The sequence below is a fragment of the Acromyrmex echinatior genome, chromosome 14, assembly GCF_024713525.1.
Source record: "Acromyrmex echinatior isolate Ae372 chromosome 14, ASM2471352v2, whole genome shotgun sequence".
NCBI lineage: Eukaryota > Metazoa > Arthropoda > Insecta > Hymenoptera > Formicidae > Acromyrmex > Acromyrmex echinatior.
Window position 1 is genome coordinate 10,521,625 of NC_141865.1, and position 18,819 is coordinate 10,540,443.

The 18,819-nt window shown below is 31.7% G+C and overlaps 1 protein-coding gene across 2 annotated transcripts; it reads right to left on the reverse strand.

Annotated features, from left to right (window-relative positions):
• Positions 1 to 8,565: 8,565 nt before the first annotated feature.
• bdl (borderless) lies at positions 8,566 to 17,959 on the reverse strand. Of its 2 annotated transcripts, none has more exons than XM_011056884.2 (12): positions 17,163 to 17,959; positions 16,479 to 16,621; positions 14,328 to 14,556; positions 12,730 to 12,866; positions 12,487 to 12,631; positions 12,131 to 12,405; positions 11,716 to 11,850; positions 11,367 to 11,626; positions 10,009 to 10,184; positions 9,896 to 9,940; positions 9,317 to 9,499; positions 8,566 to 9,095 (listed from the first exon to the last, which is right to left on the reverse strand). In XM_011056884.2, exons 1-12 carry the CDS (start codon positions 17,215 to 17,217, stop codon positions 8,872 to 8,874), a joined length of 2,007 nt encoding a protein of 668 aa, XP_011055186.1. In that variant the 5' UTR covers positions 17,218 to 17,959; the 3' UTR covers positions 8,566 to 8,871. The 2 variants fall into 2 exon arrangements, with proteins under 2 accessions (XP_011055186.1, XP_011055177.1); XM_011056875.2 differs by having other exon boundaries at positions 12,730 to 12,896.
• Positions 17,960 to 18,819: the final 860 nt, after the last annotated feature.

Sequence of the window (18,819 nt, forward strand, 5' to 3'; positions counted from 1 at the left end):
GAAAAGCAGTTTTTTGATTTTTAATTTTATATATTAATTTAATATTCCATTTCATTATAGATATGTTGATGTTGTTATGGCAGTTTTTTTTTTTAATAAGATTAACTTGGTACTTGAAAATTTTATGTATAATCCTAGATTATAATTTACTTGTGAAATTGGAGGCAACAGAATTAATTTTTTTTGGATCTCACTAAAATGTTGCCTCCTATTTCACAAATAAATTATAATACAAATTTAATGCTACTATTCTCTCATTAAATTTGACTGGTATCAAAAACCAACTTTTTTCGGGAGATTTTAGATCTTTTTTCCTTGTTTCACGGAAAAGAGGAACAATTTTTTACTTTATTGACAAAGCATTGTTGCTTTCACATCCAGAATTCTATCAAAAGAATTTAGAATTTATTATTAATATTTTATTGAACAATGACTATCCCCTGGATTTTCAAGAATTTACTGAATAGAATAAGAATTAGTTAATAATAAATTCCAAAACAGGAGGTACAAATAATAATTCCATTTCTGGATATAATTAATTTAAAAAAGCAATTGATATAGTAAATTAAAGTAATAATTAATTATATCAGGATACTTAAATTTAATCGATACTGTGTAATTCCGTATACAAATTGCAGTGAAAACTGATAACAGACTGAAAACGGTGAGATCTTTCTTTCTTTATATATGAATAATTTGTTATAAATCTGGCAAATCTAAAGAAGCATAACATGGACGTTTTCAAGAAAATAATCGAAATTTTAGATTTCTTTTAAATTAGGTTTACCTATATCGTGTCGAAAAAGAGTCAATGTTTTAACAAAATGCTCACAAAATTAAAATCAAGTGAGAACGGAATTTTATGTCTCTTCGTTAAATATTTGATGTTAAATGTTTGTGTATAAATTATCAATAGCATTGGAATTTAAAAATATTAATCTAAAAATGATGAGGTGGGCGCTTATTAAAGTACAACACAATATAAGTACATATACAGCAAATAAATTTAATTTTTTGAGATTAAATGTTGTATTCCATTGCAAATGTAAAAGACTTAGAAAGATAAAGGTACCTTTCTTATTAATTAAATGTTATATATTACAATAAAATATATGTTCTTTTCACAATTTACAAAGTACAATATGTATATGTATATGTATATGTATAGATATATGTTATATGTTGCAAGAAAATATATTCTTTTTGCAATCGCAAAAGCGCAATTTAAAGATTTTATTTTATTTTATTTTATTTAATACATACATACGTACTACTGAGGGATAATTTATAATAAAAAATTAACAATATTATCACTTAAAAATAAAAAATTAAAATAAACAATCTATACAGGACGATTAAGAGTCAGAGGCTGATGAAGGTGCCAACGATTAAATTCTACACCATTAATCGAGTGTGTGTTATCTTCTTTATTTTGTTAAAATAAATTATCATTTAAATTATACTATTTATGTAATGGTTTTTTTTTTAGTTATGTAACAGTTTTTTATGGCTTTATAGGTTTATGGATTATAGTACACTTGGTTTTTTTTTACTTTTTTTTTTAAATTTTGTTTGCATATACAGCAAATAAATAAATTTATGAAAAAACAAAATAAAAGGTTGAATTATAAATTAAAATGAAACGATAATAAACTACCAAACCAAGCTGGATAATTAATGCTAAAATTTAATAAAAATTCTTAACGCATTTTGCAAACGATTTTAGCAATTACTTTTTTATACTTTTATATAAAATGATTTTTAATATTTATGTAATCTACTTTAATTTTATTCAAAAATTGTTTTACATTAAAGATGATATAATAGAAGTTTTTACTTTTTTTATATAAATTTTAGCTAAAAAAACATGTAACTTGACTCGCAATTATTTTAAAATTGTGAAATTTTTAGGGTATGCGAATCTCAGCTGTTTAACTGCTAGTAATGCATGTTGAATTTCTTTGTACACTTTTGTGACACACTTTATTCGTACCAATTAAGCCAATAATGTTAAATTGAACTTTTCGTTTGTCTGCTGACGGTGTGTTTATTAGCCATATATTTCGTGTTACTTTCATGTCTCAAGGAGAATTCACGTACATAAAAATGGAGGACATCAGGAATAAAATTTCGCAGAACAAAGCGCATGATTTGCATGTGCAAATAGACTAACGTTTTTTACGTTATGAACATGAAGTACTTGACCTAAAGTTGCATCTAATAAATTTGAACATGGTGAAGAATTTATAAGAAGAAAGACCCTATTGGTGAGACAAACTCATTGTTGGCCTTGTCATGTCGTAACCTTACATAAACGTGAATAAATTATCGTCGCATGGTCGAACTGCGTCAGTGCATCGAATGGAAGTAATCCGATTTTGTAGTTTGTACGCACCATTTATCTCTTGACACTTCCTTGTCTATGATTAAAACTCGTGGGATGAAGATAGTTATCCAACATTAAATTACTTGATACAAAGACCTGCTTAACATATGGGAAGACAAATCAGATATTCTTGTATTATCACAATAATCATAAAACTTATACTTAAAGAATTATTATTAATTCTAATCAAGTATAGTTATAACAATTGATTTTTACAACGTTAAGTACTAAATTTTAATTGAATATGAGCAAAAATTGTCCTCGTACATTTGTCGAACAATTAAAAAAATTAATTATATCAAAAGGCTGAAACGTGTAATAATTTTAATTGATTAGAATATAATGAATTTTAATGAAATATATATTAAGAAGGGCTACAAATCAAGTGAAAACACAAAAATGTAAGTGCTGAATAAATATATTAATAAGCACTAAAACAAATTAAAACAAAAATAAATAGAAATGAATATAAAACAAATGGCGTTTCGACTCCGATCGGATCATTATCAATGTTAGACGTGTAAAAACTTTCAATAAATTAATAATATAAACATATTTGAAACAGCAACGGCCTATAACTAAAAATTACAAACTACGAAAATAAAAACTTTTTTAATTGTACTAACTTCAGCTGAATGTATAAAAAGGTAGTAAAATAACATACTATGGTTATCGCAACGATATTAAAAATATTGCAGTTGTATCCAATAGAGATCATCTTTGTAATTGTGCGCAAGATGGTACAAAGAAAACTCGCTATAGACATGTCGCAATACGTTAGTTAATATATTAAGTTCATGTTGATGAAAAATAGCTAATAAAAGAGTTTTCAAAATATTTTCAATGCTAAGTATTAATAACATCAGTCAGAATGTGAAAAAATATAATATATATATTTTATAATATATAAAAATATAATATAAAAATATAATTGTATAAAAATTTGAGATTTAAAAAGCAATCAGTCTTAAAATTAGTTTCAATGTTAAATAAAATGATATTAGTCAAAATATAAAAAAAAAATATTGGTAAAACAAAAGGTTTCAAACTCAAAATACAAACAGTGTATCGATATATATATATAGAGTAATAAGATAAATGTAAAATTTTTTTGTAAGTAATTGATGCTTGTAAGTTGCAAAAATTAGGAAAAACATCATTTATATGAACATTCAAATTTTTATATCGTCGAAACCATTAGTCGTACAAAAAAATGCAAAATTTTTCAAGATTTTAAAAGTTCGATTTTAAAGATCTCAAATTGTTATGGATAGGTATTTTTAATTTATCATTTTCATATAAATAAATCATTTTCCATTTGTTTATAATTTTTATCAACATTTTTCATCATCAACTCACTAATTTAAAAATTTTGTAAAAATATCTACATTTCCATTTCAATTATAAAATAACCTTGAAAATTTTAAAATAAAACTCGAATGAATTGTATATTTAAAAACTTCGAGTTTCATTTTGAAATTTTTAGGGTTACTTTATAATTGAAATGGAAATATGATGATATGTTTACAAAATTTTTTAATTGATAAGTTGATGAAAAATGTCGATGATATAATAATTTGAGTATTAAAATGTGAGCAATGTTTTTTTATGAATTTCTGCAACTTATAAGTCAAACAATTTTTTTCGAAATGGCACACGATACAAAATTATCATTAATGGTATAATTTAATAATACAAAATGAGTACTAAAAATTCCGGTAGGTCCGATTTGATCCTGCTAGAGCTTTAGAATTGTACATAATACATAATCTGTCTCACTTTATTTTTTTGGCCATCGATTATCATGACTATCGCTATCTTTTCATTCTTTCTATTAAAATATCTTTAGAACCTTTTTTTTGACATTTTACTTACATACATTGTGAAATCATTAATAATTTATAAAGAATGATTTACATATTCTATCGATTTGAATTTCTCAATCGTCTATAGAAGAGACAGTAGAAGAGTAGTGTGTGATAAATATCGTACCACACAGATGCAGCGTCTGCAATTTACAAGAATCTGTTGAGATGCGAAGGCCGCGGCGAATCCAAGACTACCGATACAATCTAGAGAATGATCTCTCTCTCTCTCTCTCTCTCTCTCTCTCTCTCTCTCTCTCTCTCTCTCTCTCTTCTCTCTTACACAGGCTTGCAGGTAGCAAGCCTTTGAAGTGCTATCACCTCCCTTTACATGCCAGTCATTGCGCTGTTTATCGGCGCGCGCGAGAAACCCCTCGCGTTTTATCTTGCCCCGTTGATTGACCCTTGGTAATCTATAAAAGAACATTTACTGCCTTCGTAAAAACGATCAGGTCCGAATTGGTTCGAAAGAGAACAATTTAACTAATTTTCATAACGAAACTGACGATGAGCAATAACAATGCCAACGCGTTAAAAGAAATTAGGCTCGGAAATCAATTGCGTAAGCATTGAAAAAATAAGAAACAGAATCTGCAAAAAGAGCCAATGAGAATAAACTTATTATATCTGTTTTTTATTCCTGCACTCTCTGAATTGTTACACAAACATATATTTGTGTCACTCAATTCATCAGCAGTAAACCAGTTCAGAATGCAGGATTAAAAAACAGATCGGTTTATGACTAAAATTATAGCCAATTTATAATTCAGAGTCAATGACTACATTTACACCGGGTATTTAGATCACGGCTTCAAATTATATTCCAAAGACTTTCGATGATTTAAGCTTCTTGGTGTAAACTGTTGGTAGATATCTATGTATGATTATCTATGTATGGTTTCGTTTTTTGGTGACCCGACCTAAAATATAGATTAGACCGCAAAATAAATTACTTTCAGTGTAAACATGAACATAGCTATTAAACAAATGTTATGAAAACTAACAAATAACTTACGATTAAGTTTGAAATCCGACAGTAACGTATTGGTGAATAATTTATAGAATAGAAAAAATGTAGGTATTTAAAATTCATATGGAAACATAAATATTAATAACATCCGTTTTGATTAAATAAGACATTTTTCATTTATTTTAACAATTTTAAATATTTAAAAGGTAGAGAAATAAAATAAGTTTTTTTCATAAAATAAGTTTTTTAGTAATACACATTTAAATGTTTTTAAATGTTGTTAATTTCATGTTTATGATATATTGTATTATATATTACCGTCGGAAAGTTTCCGGACATGGAATTTAAAATTGTACAACATTCAAATCACCGTAATTCGGTAAAAAATGATCACAGAGAAAGAAATAAAAAGTATTTTAAAGTTTATACTTTAACATGCTATTGGCTGCATTTTTCAAAAAATTTTTATCTTTACAAGTTTGTATGTTAACATTATTGTGTTGTTAAAAATTGTACACTTAACTTTAAGTTTTCAGCTTAATAAAAGTTCAATATCCTCTTTTAAAAAACAATACATAATCTATAAAATGTTTTTAAAAAAATTGTTCGTGATTGTTCTTGACTGAATTACAACATTGCTAAATCTGTTAAATAATCAATGGTGAAATTTAGAAAAAAAATCATAAAAATTTAAAAACGATGAAAAGTATGTTAAAGTATGAATTTTGAGCTTCAAAGTGCTGCTTTAATTTTTTGCGATGGTATTTTATCAAATTTCAATATTGGTTGTAAATTATGCAGATTTAGTTTCAATGCTGCATAATTCAACTAAAAAAAATTGTAAGAAAAATGGTAAAAAACTTATTTTGTAGGTAAAGCTCCGTATTATTTTTTAGAAGTATTGAAAAATCTTTTTAAAAAATCAATGATTTTTTAATCGACTTACTTTAATCTGAATATTGTGCAATTTTAAGTTTCATGTCCGGAAACTTTTCGACGATAGTATATATTTCGATTATTACATAAAAATAAGACGATACTTTTTCATATTAATTATCAGTCATTAATTATCAGTCAAGCAGATAATGATTTTTCAATTTTCAATCATTAGAAACTTTGAATTTAAATTATTACTAATTAATGATAAACTGAGTGACAATTGAGATTTATTAAATGAATATATATTATGCCACGAAATCTCTCCTAAAGAAAAGACAGTTCAATATCTCTTGTAATACAATTTAGCACAGGAATATTATATGTTATACTATTATCGATCGTTATGTTGATGATAACTTGAACATAATGCCTATTAGCTTCATTTAGATATGATTGTATTCAGTATGATATTACCTTCGAGCGTCACAATTTCATCAATTTTAATTTAATTATCCTTGGAAAATTTAGTTCTTAAAAGGTCAAAAGAGTCTAAAAGAAGTATCGGATCTGTGATTATTGTATTATTAAAAGAGCTAATTAAACTTGTCAAGTTCAGTATGCTAAAATTGTTAGAATAGAAAATAAATATATAAGCAATTTTGATTTAAAATATGATGAATATTGAAATTATTTTTTTAACAACATTATGCAATTTATTTTATTAAAAAAAATTAATGATAAACTTATGCAATGGAAACAAAATACTAAGCATGACTAATAATAAGCTTATTACAGATATATTAAAATTCATGTTTATTCAAATAAACCGCAGACTAGTAAAAACCGTACGATTGTATTCGCAGGCAAGGCCGATCTCTGATTTGCAATGAAGTATAATTATTTAATGATGATGAACTTTTAAAATGAACTCTTAAAATGAAAAATATATGATTACGGACGATTCAGACGTGTGATAATTCTCATGTTTTTCAAGGATAAGTATCAACCTTGCGATTTGCAATCATTCATCTCGGTTCTATTTTTATGATAAAGCATTTTTTTTTAGCAGTTCGATGCTAAAAGAAGCCATTATCTTGTAACATACGTGGCGCGACGCTAAGCGCTATCCACTTATGCAGAAACATCCTCTTCGAATCATCGGATATTAGTTGACTGCTTATGAAGCCCGTCAACATTTCCGTACGCTGGTTTGCAAAAACATCCAGTATTTCATCATGTTTGCCTCGTATTACGATATAGATATATATATGTATATATATTAACCACAAGCCAATTTACCAGATGATTTTGTATCTAAACAATTTGCGCTTTTAATACGGTAGCAGTAGTGAGTTTACATGTATAGTGTAAACAATACTCGCTATGTTATCAGTAGATGCAGTAAAATAGCAATAAAAAAGACACGGAAGACCATAAAATATCTCTTACCTTTTCCGAAATTAAATTGTGTACGAAAAATAGCGAATTATGTACTAAGAAGTTGCGATTTAGCTTAAATATCTCAACAACACTTTATATTTCTGATATCTCAACCTGCAAAACACGAACAATAATGTTGCATCAATGTTATAATTTCTTACTCAACAATTTAATGTAACTGTTATATAATATGTGCTATATTACATTTATGTTATCGAATGAGAAATCGTAACATTCATACGATATTACTGTTAGTGTACTGGACTGAATCTATGATAAATATAAATTTATCGAAGTAAAATGATAGATGAGTGTTCAATGAAGTCTGAGAACTTCGAGCGCAAGTGATAATGTATATTTTTGTAAGTCATTTTTGATAAAGTTATCAGTAGCCATATTCATTTTAACTTCATCCCTCCATATAAAATAAATATGAATTGAAGTCAATGAACTGAGAAACAACCGTATATAATAAATATTTATCGATAGTCAAGATAAGTATATGAAAAAAAAATTCTTAGAGTATTTGTAAAATATATATACAGTAAACATACAAGATAATATTCGCGTAATAGATAACGTTATTGGGTAACTGATATAAAGATGTATAGCTTCCCACTTTTCTTTATTATTGACTGCAACTATTGCGATGTACAAGCATATACGACAATGACGCGTCGAATAAAATCTATAAAAGTAATAATAAAGAATATGTGTGAAAAACATGTGTGTATGTGTGTGTGTGTACGCGGATATAATTTATATACAATAGAAAAAGAATATATATATATATATATATATATATATATATATATATATATATATAAAATAAGCATACGCGATTTTTCTTAATTCACGATCGTATAATCGACGGTCGACGACCTGCAGTTCGCGTATGAAATCTAGCCATTTATAACGTGCAATTACTTAATAAAGCTGTTAAACGACACACAAAGTATGAGATAATTAGCAATGCAAGAACACTCAGTAGTAACGCGGAGCTCGACAAATAAAATGGCATTGACTGTTGGAACGGATGATTCAAGAACATCTGTATTTTTTATCTCACTGTATATATAACAAGATTCTCGTTTTATGTATTTTTGTCTGAGCGAGTACAGATTTTATCATCAAAAATAATTCCACTATCAGTTCATTAGAAGATAGTTTTTCATTATTTTTAAAATTATTTTTCCTTTAGAAATCACATGTCGCTACTTTTTTTCTAACTGACTTCATTTGTGAGCGACATGAATATTTATAATCGATTATGAAATCATATCACTATCTTTTTTGTGAGTACACGAATGCTTTCCATGTGCTTTGCTTGGCTATTTCTCGTTAGTTGGTTGACAGAATCGTTTCCTTGCCCACCATACGGCGGCCAGAGCGGCTGCTAAAAAACCTATACCAGCGACGATTCCCATAGAAATTGCTCTATTGCGACGATAAGCGGGTACTTCTAGACTGACTCGCTCGCTGGTTGCAATATCGTCCGTAAGAGACATTCCTGCCACTTCGAAAGTATAAAAACTTTCTTCCTCCAAAGTTTTCACTGAAATATCAATCATAAGGTTTATTCAGTATTATCACTGCTCATTAAGCGGCTAAATTTAATGTGATTGGTTGAATTTAGAAATAAGAATCAATCACATTTGACTGTTACCTAGTCGCTCTGTGAGCGATTGTAGTACTGAATGCACTCATAAATGTCAATTGTCATTATTAACTTAAGTGTAATTGATAATTCTTACTCAAGAATGAAGAGTCATTCACCTAGATAATAAGTGTCTGTCGTTTCTGCTCTGCCATATAAATGTTCAGATGGTCCTCTATACCATCTCACAGTGTAAAGTCTAACTAGATTCTTGCCTAGATCGGGTGGTTCCCAAGTGACCAAGTAACCCTCAACCGTTGCTTGAACTCTCACGTTGCGCGGCGGCCCCATGATCTCAGTGTCTGCAACACAATAGTGTCACAGCCTTGAAACATTCGATTGAATTATCAAATCATATTCGAGATACATGAGACATCAAAAGAAATCTCATATACTTTACATATACAGGGTGTCTCTACGAGATTATCTTTTGTGAATAGATAGAGTGGATTAAACTCAACCGAAAAGCTCTTATTATTTTGCAATTTTTGCAATAATTAACGAGATATTAATTTCTGCAAGCGGGTACGCACTTATTCAACGATCTTTGGAAATTAATATTTCATTAATTAGTGCGAAAATTGTAAAATAGTAACTTTTTGACTTAGTTTAATCCGCTCCACCTACTTACGAGAGGTGATCCCATAGATCTGGAACAGCCTGTAGGTACATAAACTCTGTTATTAAGTTTCTTTTACCTTGCTGGCTGCGATATTCCGACGCCGAGTTCTCATCGATAGAACCTAGAATTAGAAATTTGTTTATTTCACGTATCGTGCTTAAACGTAATCGAGATGACAATTAATCTTACTCGGCTGAGTGAATATTCGAAGTGCTTTGCTAAACATTCCATCGCCGTGTTTATCTTGACTTAATACCATGAACTCATATTCTCGTCCTGAGTTGAGATTATTGACCGTTGCTTCTGTAATTTTTCTCGAAAGAATTTTCATAGTTCTCCATTCCGACGTATCTGTGGGTCTGTACCTACGTAAAAAAAAAAACAAGTTTCACATTACTTGTGAAAGGGATGCTTCGCTGCTATTATCAAAATGTCATAAATAATTAATTATATTAGGTGTTGGAATTAATTCGTAGCGTTTTTAATGAAAGAATGTTATTTATTTCACATGAGCATTAAAAAATACATTAATGAAAGTACTTCCCATCACTTGTAAAACGCTACGAATTAATTCCAACACCTAATATATAATAGTCATTGATCAAGTAATATTTAAACACAAATGAGAGAAAAAAATGCCATTTTTGGTTAAGTCTTGATGCTTAGTACTATTCATATATAAATACAAATACAATTATTATAAAGTGTGCCTTCCAAGTGACACAGTGCGACACAGTGATCATGTCATCTTTGTTTAACATTGACAAACAACAAGGATGTAATGATCCATTGTGTCACACCGTGTCATTTGTGTTGGAAGGCATATTTTATAGTGATCGATTCGGTTTGTCGAACTTGAAACATAATCACATGAAATACATAATAATCTCACACAATTAAATTAACTGTTTGTCGATTTAATAATAAATGATTCTGATAGTATTTAAAAAATTTGTTAATAACTAACATGTCTTAATGGTCGAATTGGGGGGATGCCTACATGGAATTCGAGAGATCAGTAGATCTATTCTATAACTTTTCATTGACAATTTTACTAGCTAGGGATGTCGTTGCATATTTTACATGATGAAAAAGTTGCGCAACGACAGTATAGTGATATCATTATCATAATGAGTTACAGAATACAAGAGCTGGATTCGAATTCCGACTGAGGTAACATTTTTCGCAATAAATTTTTTTGGTTTTTAGGATGCTAATCAACATTATTGGACAAATATAAATTAACATTTATAGTTCTACAGATTTATTATTAGGTGTTGGAATTAATTCGTAGCGTTTTACAAGAGATGAGAAGTACTTTCATTAATGTATTTTTTAATGCTCATGTGAAATAAATAACATTCTTTCATTAAAAAACGCTACGAATTAATTCCAACACCTAATAGTTCAGACAGACATTGAATCGGCGTACAGTCTGTAGAATTGCATTGTATGTTTACATATGAATATTAATAAACAAAATCTGCTTTAACCGGAAATAACATTTCTCCTTCTTTGTGTTTAATTATACTTGTAAAATACATTACCATATTGAATATTCCATTTTGGGTCTGACGTAACCGGGTATCCATGTCAAAGTAACGGCATTCTTGCTACTATTAGCGCTCAAATTATATGGCGCTCTAGGTGGTACATTTAGCACCATTAATTCAGTATCCGCGACAACCGTCGCTGCCTCGTTGCTAGCTGCACATTGATATAATCCTCGATCATGTTCCTGAATTCTTTCTATCGTTAGATTACCGCCTATTACGACGGTTCTTTCAAGCGATAAAGGCGCTCCATCCTTTCGTCGAAAAAAGTTCATTTAACTAATTAATTAAATTTATTATATGATTAATTGATTGATACATAGAACATCAGGAGACACGGTACTTTATACCACATGATGGTTGGTCGATGTGAGTCGTCTCCATCTCTGGCATCGCAAGGAATTTCTAAAGTCTCGCCCAGCTTTCGCATGTATAGATGTTGCGGTGTTACCGTAAACATTGGTGGCCTTTGAACTATCTGTAATAACAAAATTGAATATTTCGAACTATCAGGTTTTTGAAAACATTGATCAATTCGTAATAATTGTACTGCTAATAGATTTTTGTATTCTTCAATTGTAAATCACGTAGACAAGCATGCTTTATCAAAAGAAAGTGTTTATATCGTTTTAAAAATTGTGTGATTTACAATTGAAGAATGAAAGAGCAATTAATACTTGTTGCGGACTGATTAACGCGAATCGATCTCTCTTTTCTTTTTTTATTTCTTACATCAAAGACTGATGATAGATGTTTACCACAGTAATTAAGGGACTGGGCCCTTCGGTGCCTAGTTCATTGTAAGGGGTGCAACTGTAACTTCCCGAGTGCGTCTCATCCACTTTACTGAAATAGAGAGATCCGTTCCTCCTATAGAAGACCCCTTGCACGTTGTAAGGATCAAAGAGAAATCCATCTTTCTCCCAACGGAGATTCGTTAGGGGTGGATTCGCCCTGAAGTGACAATCCAAGAGGGCTGGTTTGCCATAGGGAAGGTAGACTTCTCGCGGTGCATAGATCACCTTCGCCTTATCTAAATGAATAAGATTGATTATTAATTGATTAGAAATGAAAATTTAACGATATTGTATGAAGAATACGTCTCTGTGCTTACATTGTACATTGAGAAAGGCCGATGCGCTTTGCTGATCTCCAGTTTCTCCAGTCACCATGCAGGTATATTCCCCAAGGTCGCCCATGGCAGCTGATTTTATAGTCAATGTTCCATTAGTATCAATAGAAGTTCTTCTTCTGAGATCCTGTTGTGATAATAAATTTCGTAAAAATTTTATAATACATTTTTAAAATTTGTTCAACAAATTTCGATAATATATTATGAAATCAGTAACTTAATAACCTGTATTTCCGGGATCGGTACTCCTTCTCGAAACCAGTTTACGATTGTACCTTCTCCCTTCGCGACACACTCGAACATGATCATGTCGCCTTCCATGGCAGTTTTATTGACAGGTGGTATCGCAAGTAAAGTCTCACCTGGAACAGTTGTCGGAAACGGCGACACACCTAGGTTAAACGATTTAACGAGTCTGCCCAGATTCAGGTTAGTAAGCGGCAGCGGGTTATAGTATATTTTTTAAAATTAATTTTTGTATTAGCGATATTACGGCGCGAGGCAACCAATTAGTCATTTGTATTTCTTGATTCATTGCATTTTGGCGCTAAGGCAAATTTATTAGCATCTGTATGTTAATGATATACCTGTTACCGCATAAGCTCAATATATACATGACATTTTTGTATTCAGTATAAATTAAATGTAATAAATTCGTCTCGAGGCGATATTTGTAGAAATTGTATAATGTTTGGTTTATGATATAACTTTGAATTTATGAGGGATAGTTTCCATAATTATATAATAATTGAGATAAATAAATTGTTATTTGAAAGATTGTTTCATCAATCTTTTTTTATATCAAGTAATAGAGTTCGAAAAAGTAAAACAGAATTCCATCAGAGTTAATGAATACAATTCCTTTATTAATTGATATAATCAACAGATTTAAATTTAGATGATACATGATATGTACAATTTTTATTTAATTCCAATTTAAATCTTTTATCAAAATTTTCATAAATAATTTAATTAAAATAATACATTTTCATAAATAATTTAATCCATATATTTTATTTTTTATTAATTATTGTAATAATTATAATTAAAATAATTCAAAGAATTATTTTATTTGAATATTGCTACGTGCAATAAACATTACGAAGTTAAGTGAAAAAGAAGAAACAAGTAATCCTTTCGAAATAGGCTCCCTGCCTTTAGAATCGTAAACGTCGGAGATGCTTAAATGAACGATTAAATTTGAAGACTCACATCCTACTTGCCAAAAAATTAGAGCGCGAATTTCACAGCTGTGAGCTTGATTAACTTGTACATCGGGCTGACCTAGTTTAATATTCAATTTTAGTTAGTCGCTGTCAAAGTCTGTTAAAACATTCCGTTTTATTGCATTCTTGATAGAGTGTACGGAAAAAAAATTAATTGAGTGGTACAGCAAATCTATAACTGACTGCGCGAATTCAATATCTGTAACTAAGAAGATTTAGTTTAACAAATCGCTAATGTTATTCAGTTGTCAATTTTGTTACTTTAACATAAAAAAATTAATTTAACATAGAAAAAATTGATTGTCTGTATATTACGACTGTAGATTTGCTGAAGTTTTCAATTGTTTTTTTTTCCGTGAGATATTACCGTGAGTCTTGTAATAATTTGCATATATTATTTTAATAATGTCAATTAATTATTCATACCTATTATACATGCTAATAGTTGCATCTTATACTCCAGGAGAATGCCAATTAGTTAAAATTATGTTAATTATGATAATTAATCGACAAATGCATCAATAAATTTCTGTTGTTTGGTTTTCCTGCAATCTTTAACTACATGCAAATATGAAGAATTGTATGAGATCAGCTTACCGTCAATAGCGAGGTGAAACCACGTGCCATTGTTTCTTGAATTCGGCGTTCGATTCGGGAAGATTACTCTACACTCGTACCAGCCTTGGTCGCTTTCACGAATATTCGTAAGATTTATACTACCCTGACCATACCCGCGGTGACCGGCATCGTCCAATAAATGTATGCGGCCCTTGTAACTGTTGTCCACCGTGACGTGTCCATCATACCAAGAGAACACTGTACCGATCTGAAAAAGTTAGAATCAATTATATTTAAATCTGTTTTCGATACCGATATTTTCAACCATAGCGGGTTTGAACCTATCTGGGTTGGATTAATGATTGCATACTGTGGTAGAGCATGTGTGTGACGTCATTAATTTAATCCCAGATTGGTTCAAACCTATTACGATCGAAAACGCTATAAAATTCATATTTTCGTAAATTACATGAACACTCATAAATGACGTCGTTAGGAAAACAAACATTACTTCATTCTTAAAGAATATCCGACTGCCTGAGCGACTGATTTTTACATACGACGGACGTAGGCGAAACCTACGTCTTGAGAAAATTACATCGCGTAACTTGATAGTGGCTGCAGGCGATGTTAATTGGGTCATCCTTTCGCGGAATGAAAGACTCACGCGATTTAACGAAGAGCTTTAATATTAAATTCGGGTTTTATTTACGCAAGGTTGCGCACTAATGACAAGCACAGAGAAATGACCGAGGACACGTTGTATCGCTCACGACATCTTAATTAGTCCGTCGGTCAGTAACACCCACATTCATTAACGACGGGACGAAAATCCTCGAAAGGAGGATACGTCTCGTCTATGGGGGCGGGAATGGCGTTAATCGCTTCTAATCATCTGACAATGCATTAACAGTGACCCACTGGTAGGTCCCCTCATGTCGCAGACTGAACGTGACTAAATATAATGCAGCCTTGCGTCCCGTACTCCAATTACCACGACTAACAGACGAAGAGGGAAGGAGCATCTGTTTTGCATACGCATCAGGGTCCAATCGGACTTGAGTTCCACTTGATTCTGCGATAGCCACGTGCAATTTGTTTCCGTCATACAGCCACGTCGAATGACGACATTCGCGAGCACATCTCGCATTTGGACAAATTTATCTCTTTATCACTTTACTTACTATTATCAATGTCGATTCTTCTTCTATTGAAGGATTCCTTCGATATTGTATGAATTGTTAAACGTCTATCGCTACTCTCTTTTAACTGATCGAAGCTATTTTTTTAACTCTAATATGCGAAGTTATCTCTAGGATCTCTTTATATCGCGATGTTTGATATCATCTCTCGCGTATTATATGTCTCTTTGAAATCGAGAAGATGTAGAAATCCATATCCAGATAGGTTGTCATGTAGATGGAATATCGGATATATTTTTGAAGAAATCGAATAATCCACCCTACCTTGAATGTTTTTCTTCTGAGTCTCTGCCGGAAGATGACGAGTACGTGCAAGCACGTCCGTATGCGAATTAGCCGATTAACAACTTGCTTTAACGCTCTTTAATCGTCAATCAGTCAATCGTACGTCGTCGTGTTACCATTATTACACGCGGTATCTCATTATATACGTATATTGTTAAAGTGGAACGCGTCGCCTCGATGTCTGTACGAAATAAGTTTCCTTTTCAAAAAAACTTATTTGTAAGTTTTCCTTTTTAAAAAGAGTCGTTACATTTTTCATACAATTTTTTTTTTAATTGATTTTTTTTTCATTTTTTTACATTCTCGGGTAAAATCTGTTTTCCTAAAGTTCGTGCATCAGAAATCATATTGGATGTTGCGTGTCTATACACTTTTACTATTACTTAATAAATACTTGCATAATAAATACGTGCACATTTGGTCCAAGGTAAAATCCAAGGCGTTGAATATAATTTCGATCATGCAACGTATACTATTTTCTATTATTACAATTTTCACTGGCACTTATATTACGAATTTATATAGTTTCTATTGAATTATACTGTAGCAATTTTTAAACTTGATAATTATTGACGTTACGTCGGTAACATAAAAGAAAGGCAAGAAAACAAGAATTTTATAATTAAAATATTTCTGCTGAATTCGTATATCTAGTATCTATTATATAATAAGTGGAAGGTTACGAGTTCTTAGTTATACTTACATCGCGATTCCATTGAAGAATATACGGAATCGGCGTCTCGTGCGGGAAGTCAAGATCGCAATTAAACACCGCGTACTCTCCTACTCCGGCAGTATAATAATTCGGTTCTTTGTCCTCCTCCAGCATCAAGCTGTAGCAGCAGGCTGGAAAAACAAGCGGTATGAAATTACATATCGAAAATCGAGACTGATTTTTATCGATCTACGCATTCCAGCGGCGTAATATTGTAGATAAATGCCTGTGAGAAGACGTCGCGTGTAAAGTGATATTACACATTGGGACTAATTTCCGGAGAGATTGCGTAATTTTCCGCCGGATTATGCGTGACGATCGAGCGCGTTAACAAAATGATACGTTGTTGTTACCTATTCTCCCCCCCATGTATAAACAGGGTTGACGGCGACCGATTGTAACTACTCGAGTAAATAAAGTTTTTTCAGTAGTTAATCTCTCGGCCATAGTCTCGAATTAACTTTGCCTTTGCCTTGTATTAAATGCCAATCAACGAATTGTGCTGTCTGTCGTTACAGTTTAAAATTCTCAGTTCACGTCTCGTACAGCAATGTCCGTACACAAAATAAAAATTGTCCTTTCTTGTATTTTTGCTTGTTATACGTTTTAAATCGAAGAAAATAATCTCTTCAAAATGTGCGATAAACTTTATGGCTCTCCGAAATTGTTTACCTTCATAGCAGAGTAAGACCGCCAACAGCTTGTAGAATTTCGCGGCGTGACTCATCGCGACTTCTTGTATTCCGATCTTGTCTCACGTTTTTTTCTTTCACTTTTTATTTATTTATATTACGTCAAACGTAACGGACGTGAGAACGCGCTGGCGGAAACGCGTTGGCGATGGGTCACACACACTCCGCGACAACGATACCGGCACAGCTATCATCACTTGCATTCATCAGCCGCCACCTTCGATTTCAATCGGCACGCGTCACTCTCACGCCATAAATATACGTTTCAATCATCCTTTCCTCCGTTTCCTGAATCGGCACCAAGACAACTTGAATCTTCCCACCGAATTTTCTACGCGCTTTCCTGAAGTGCCTATTTGAATTCTTTATCTCGGCATTCAGGAGTTATCTTCGGTGAACTTCGTTGGTTCTACTGTTTAAGTATCGGCTCGATTATCGTGCTCTGGTTTACGACTTCATCCAGGATACCGTCGAGTTCATTGACATTGGATAGCGCGTTCGCAAATATTCTGCGCCGTGTCGAACGACGTTTCAATTTGACACGAGACAAGGCTGGCTCACCGTAGACAACACTTGCTCCGGAGGCAACACTAGATACAGTAATCGCACTGTACCCGTTCAATCCGAGCGGATACGAAGAGCCAGGAGTAACGAGCACTGGGAGGGGGCTGCGAGGGTGGATGGACCGATGACGATGACGATGCGGGAGGGAGATGAGAGATCATCGCGATTCTACGTTTACGGTGCGTATGCTCTGGTTTGCGTCGCATGCAGGCGAATTTCGACACACCCATAGCGATACGAATGAACGGCATTGCACAAAACGTGACCTATATATCACGTGATTAATTTAGTCCTACAAAAGGAGAAAAAAACATTTGAAATAGTGAATCACAGAGCACAATTGCCGTGCCCCTGGTACTTCCTCAAACGAGCATGTTGTCCGATGTGGAAACAGTATTTACGTTCTAATTTTAGTTTTTATTGTAGTTTGTATTCTAAAGGATCGAAAAGAAAACGTATAATGGTATGTACGATTCTTACAGGAATCCCAGTGTTTTATTTATGATAAAAAATAGTAGCGAGCAATTTTTACTTGTAACAAATAAGTGTCTTTATGTCGTGTTCAAGTATGAAAATAAATGAATTATTTAGCAGACAATGCAGTTGTCAAAGATAAACGTGAGGGATGTGATCAAGTGACATTTAGATTTGTTCGCCAGAGTATATTTTTGATATATAATCCTTGGTGTTGTTGTTAAAGCATGTGAAAAGGGTTCATTCTTACAACGGGAACGGAAGAATTAAACTGCATTCAATTTATCTTCGGTCGCCGACTCATGCTCTTTCATCGCTGTTCTTTCTTGGTCAAAGCTGATTCGAGAGGATTGAGCCCGGTGTGGGGCAGCAAGTAGAGATTAAAAGTTCACTACACCCGGTTGAATATACGAATCCTTGATCTCTTTAAACGATGGTGTTTGCGATGGCTGCAGATGCGATTTACACAGATCACTTTAGATTGAAAAATAGTGTTATAATTATTTATTTATGAGATAATAAGTATAGGTATTCTTATCTTGAAACATATTATTGACTTCATTTTAATAAATAATAATATATGAAGAGAGAGAGAATAT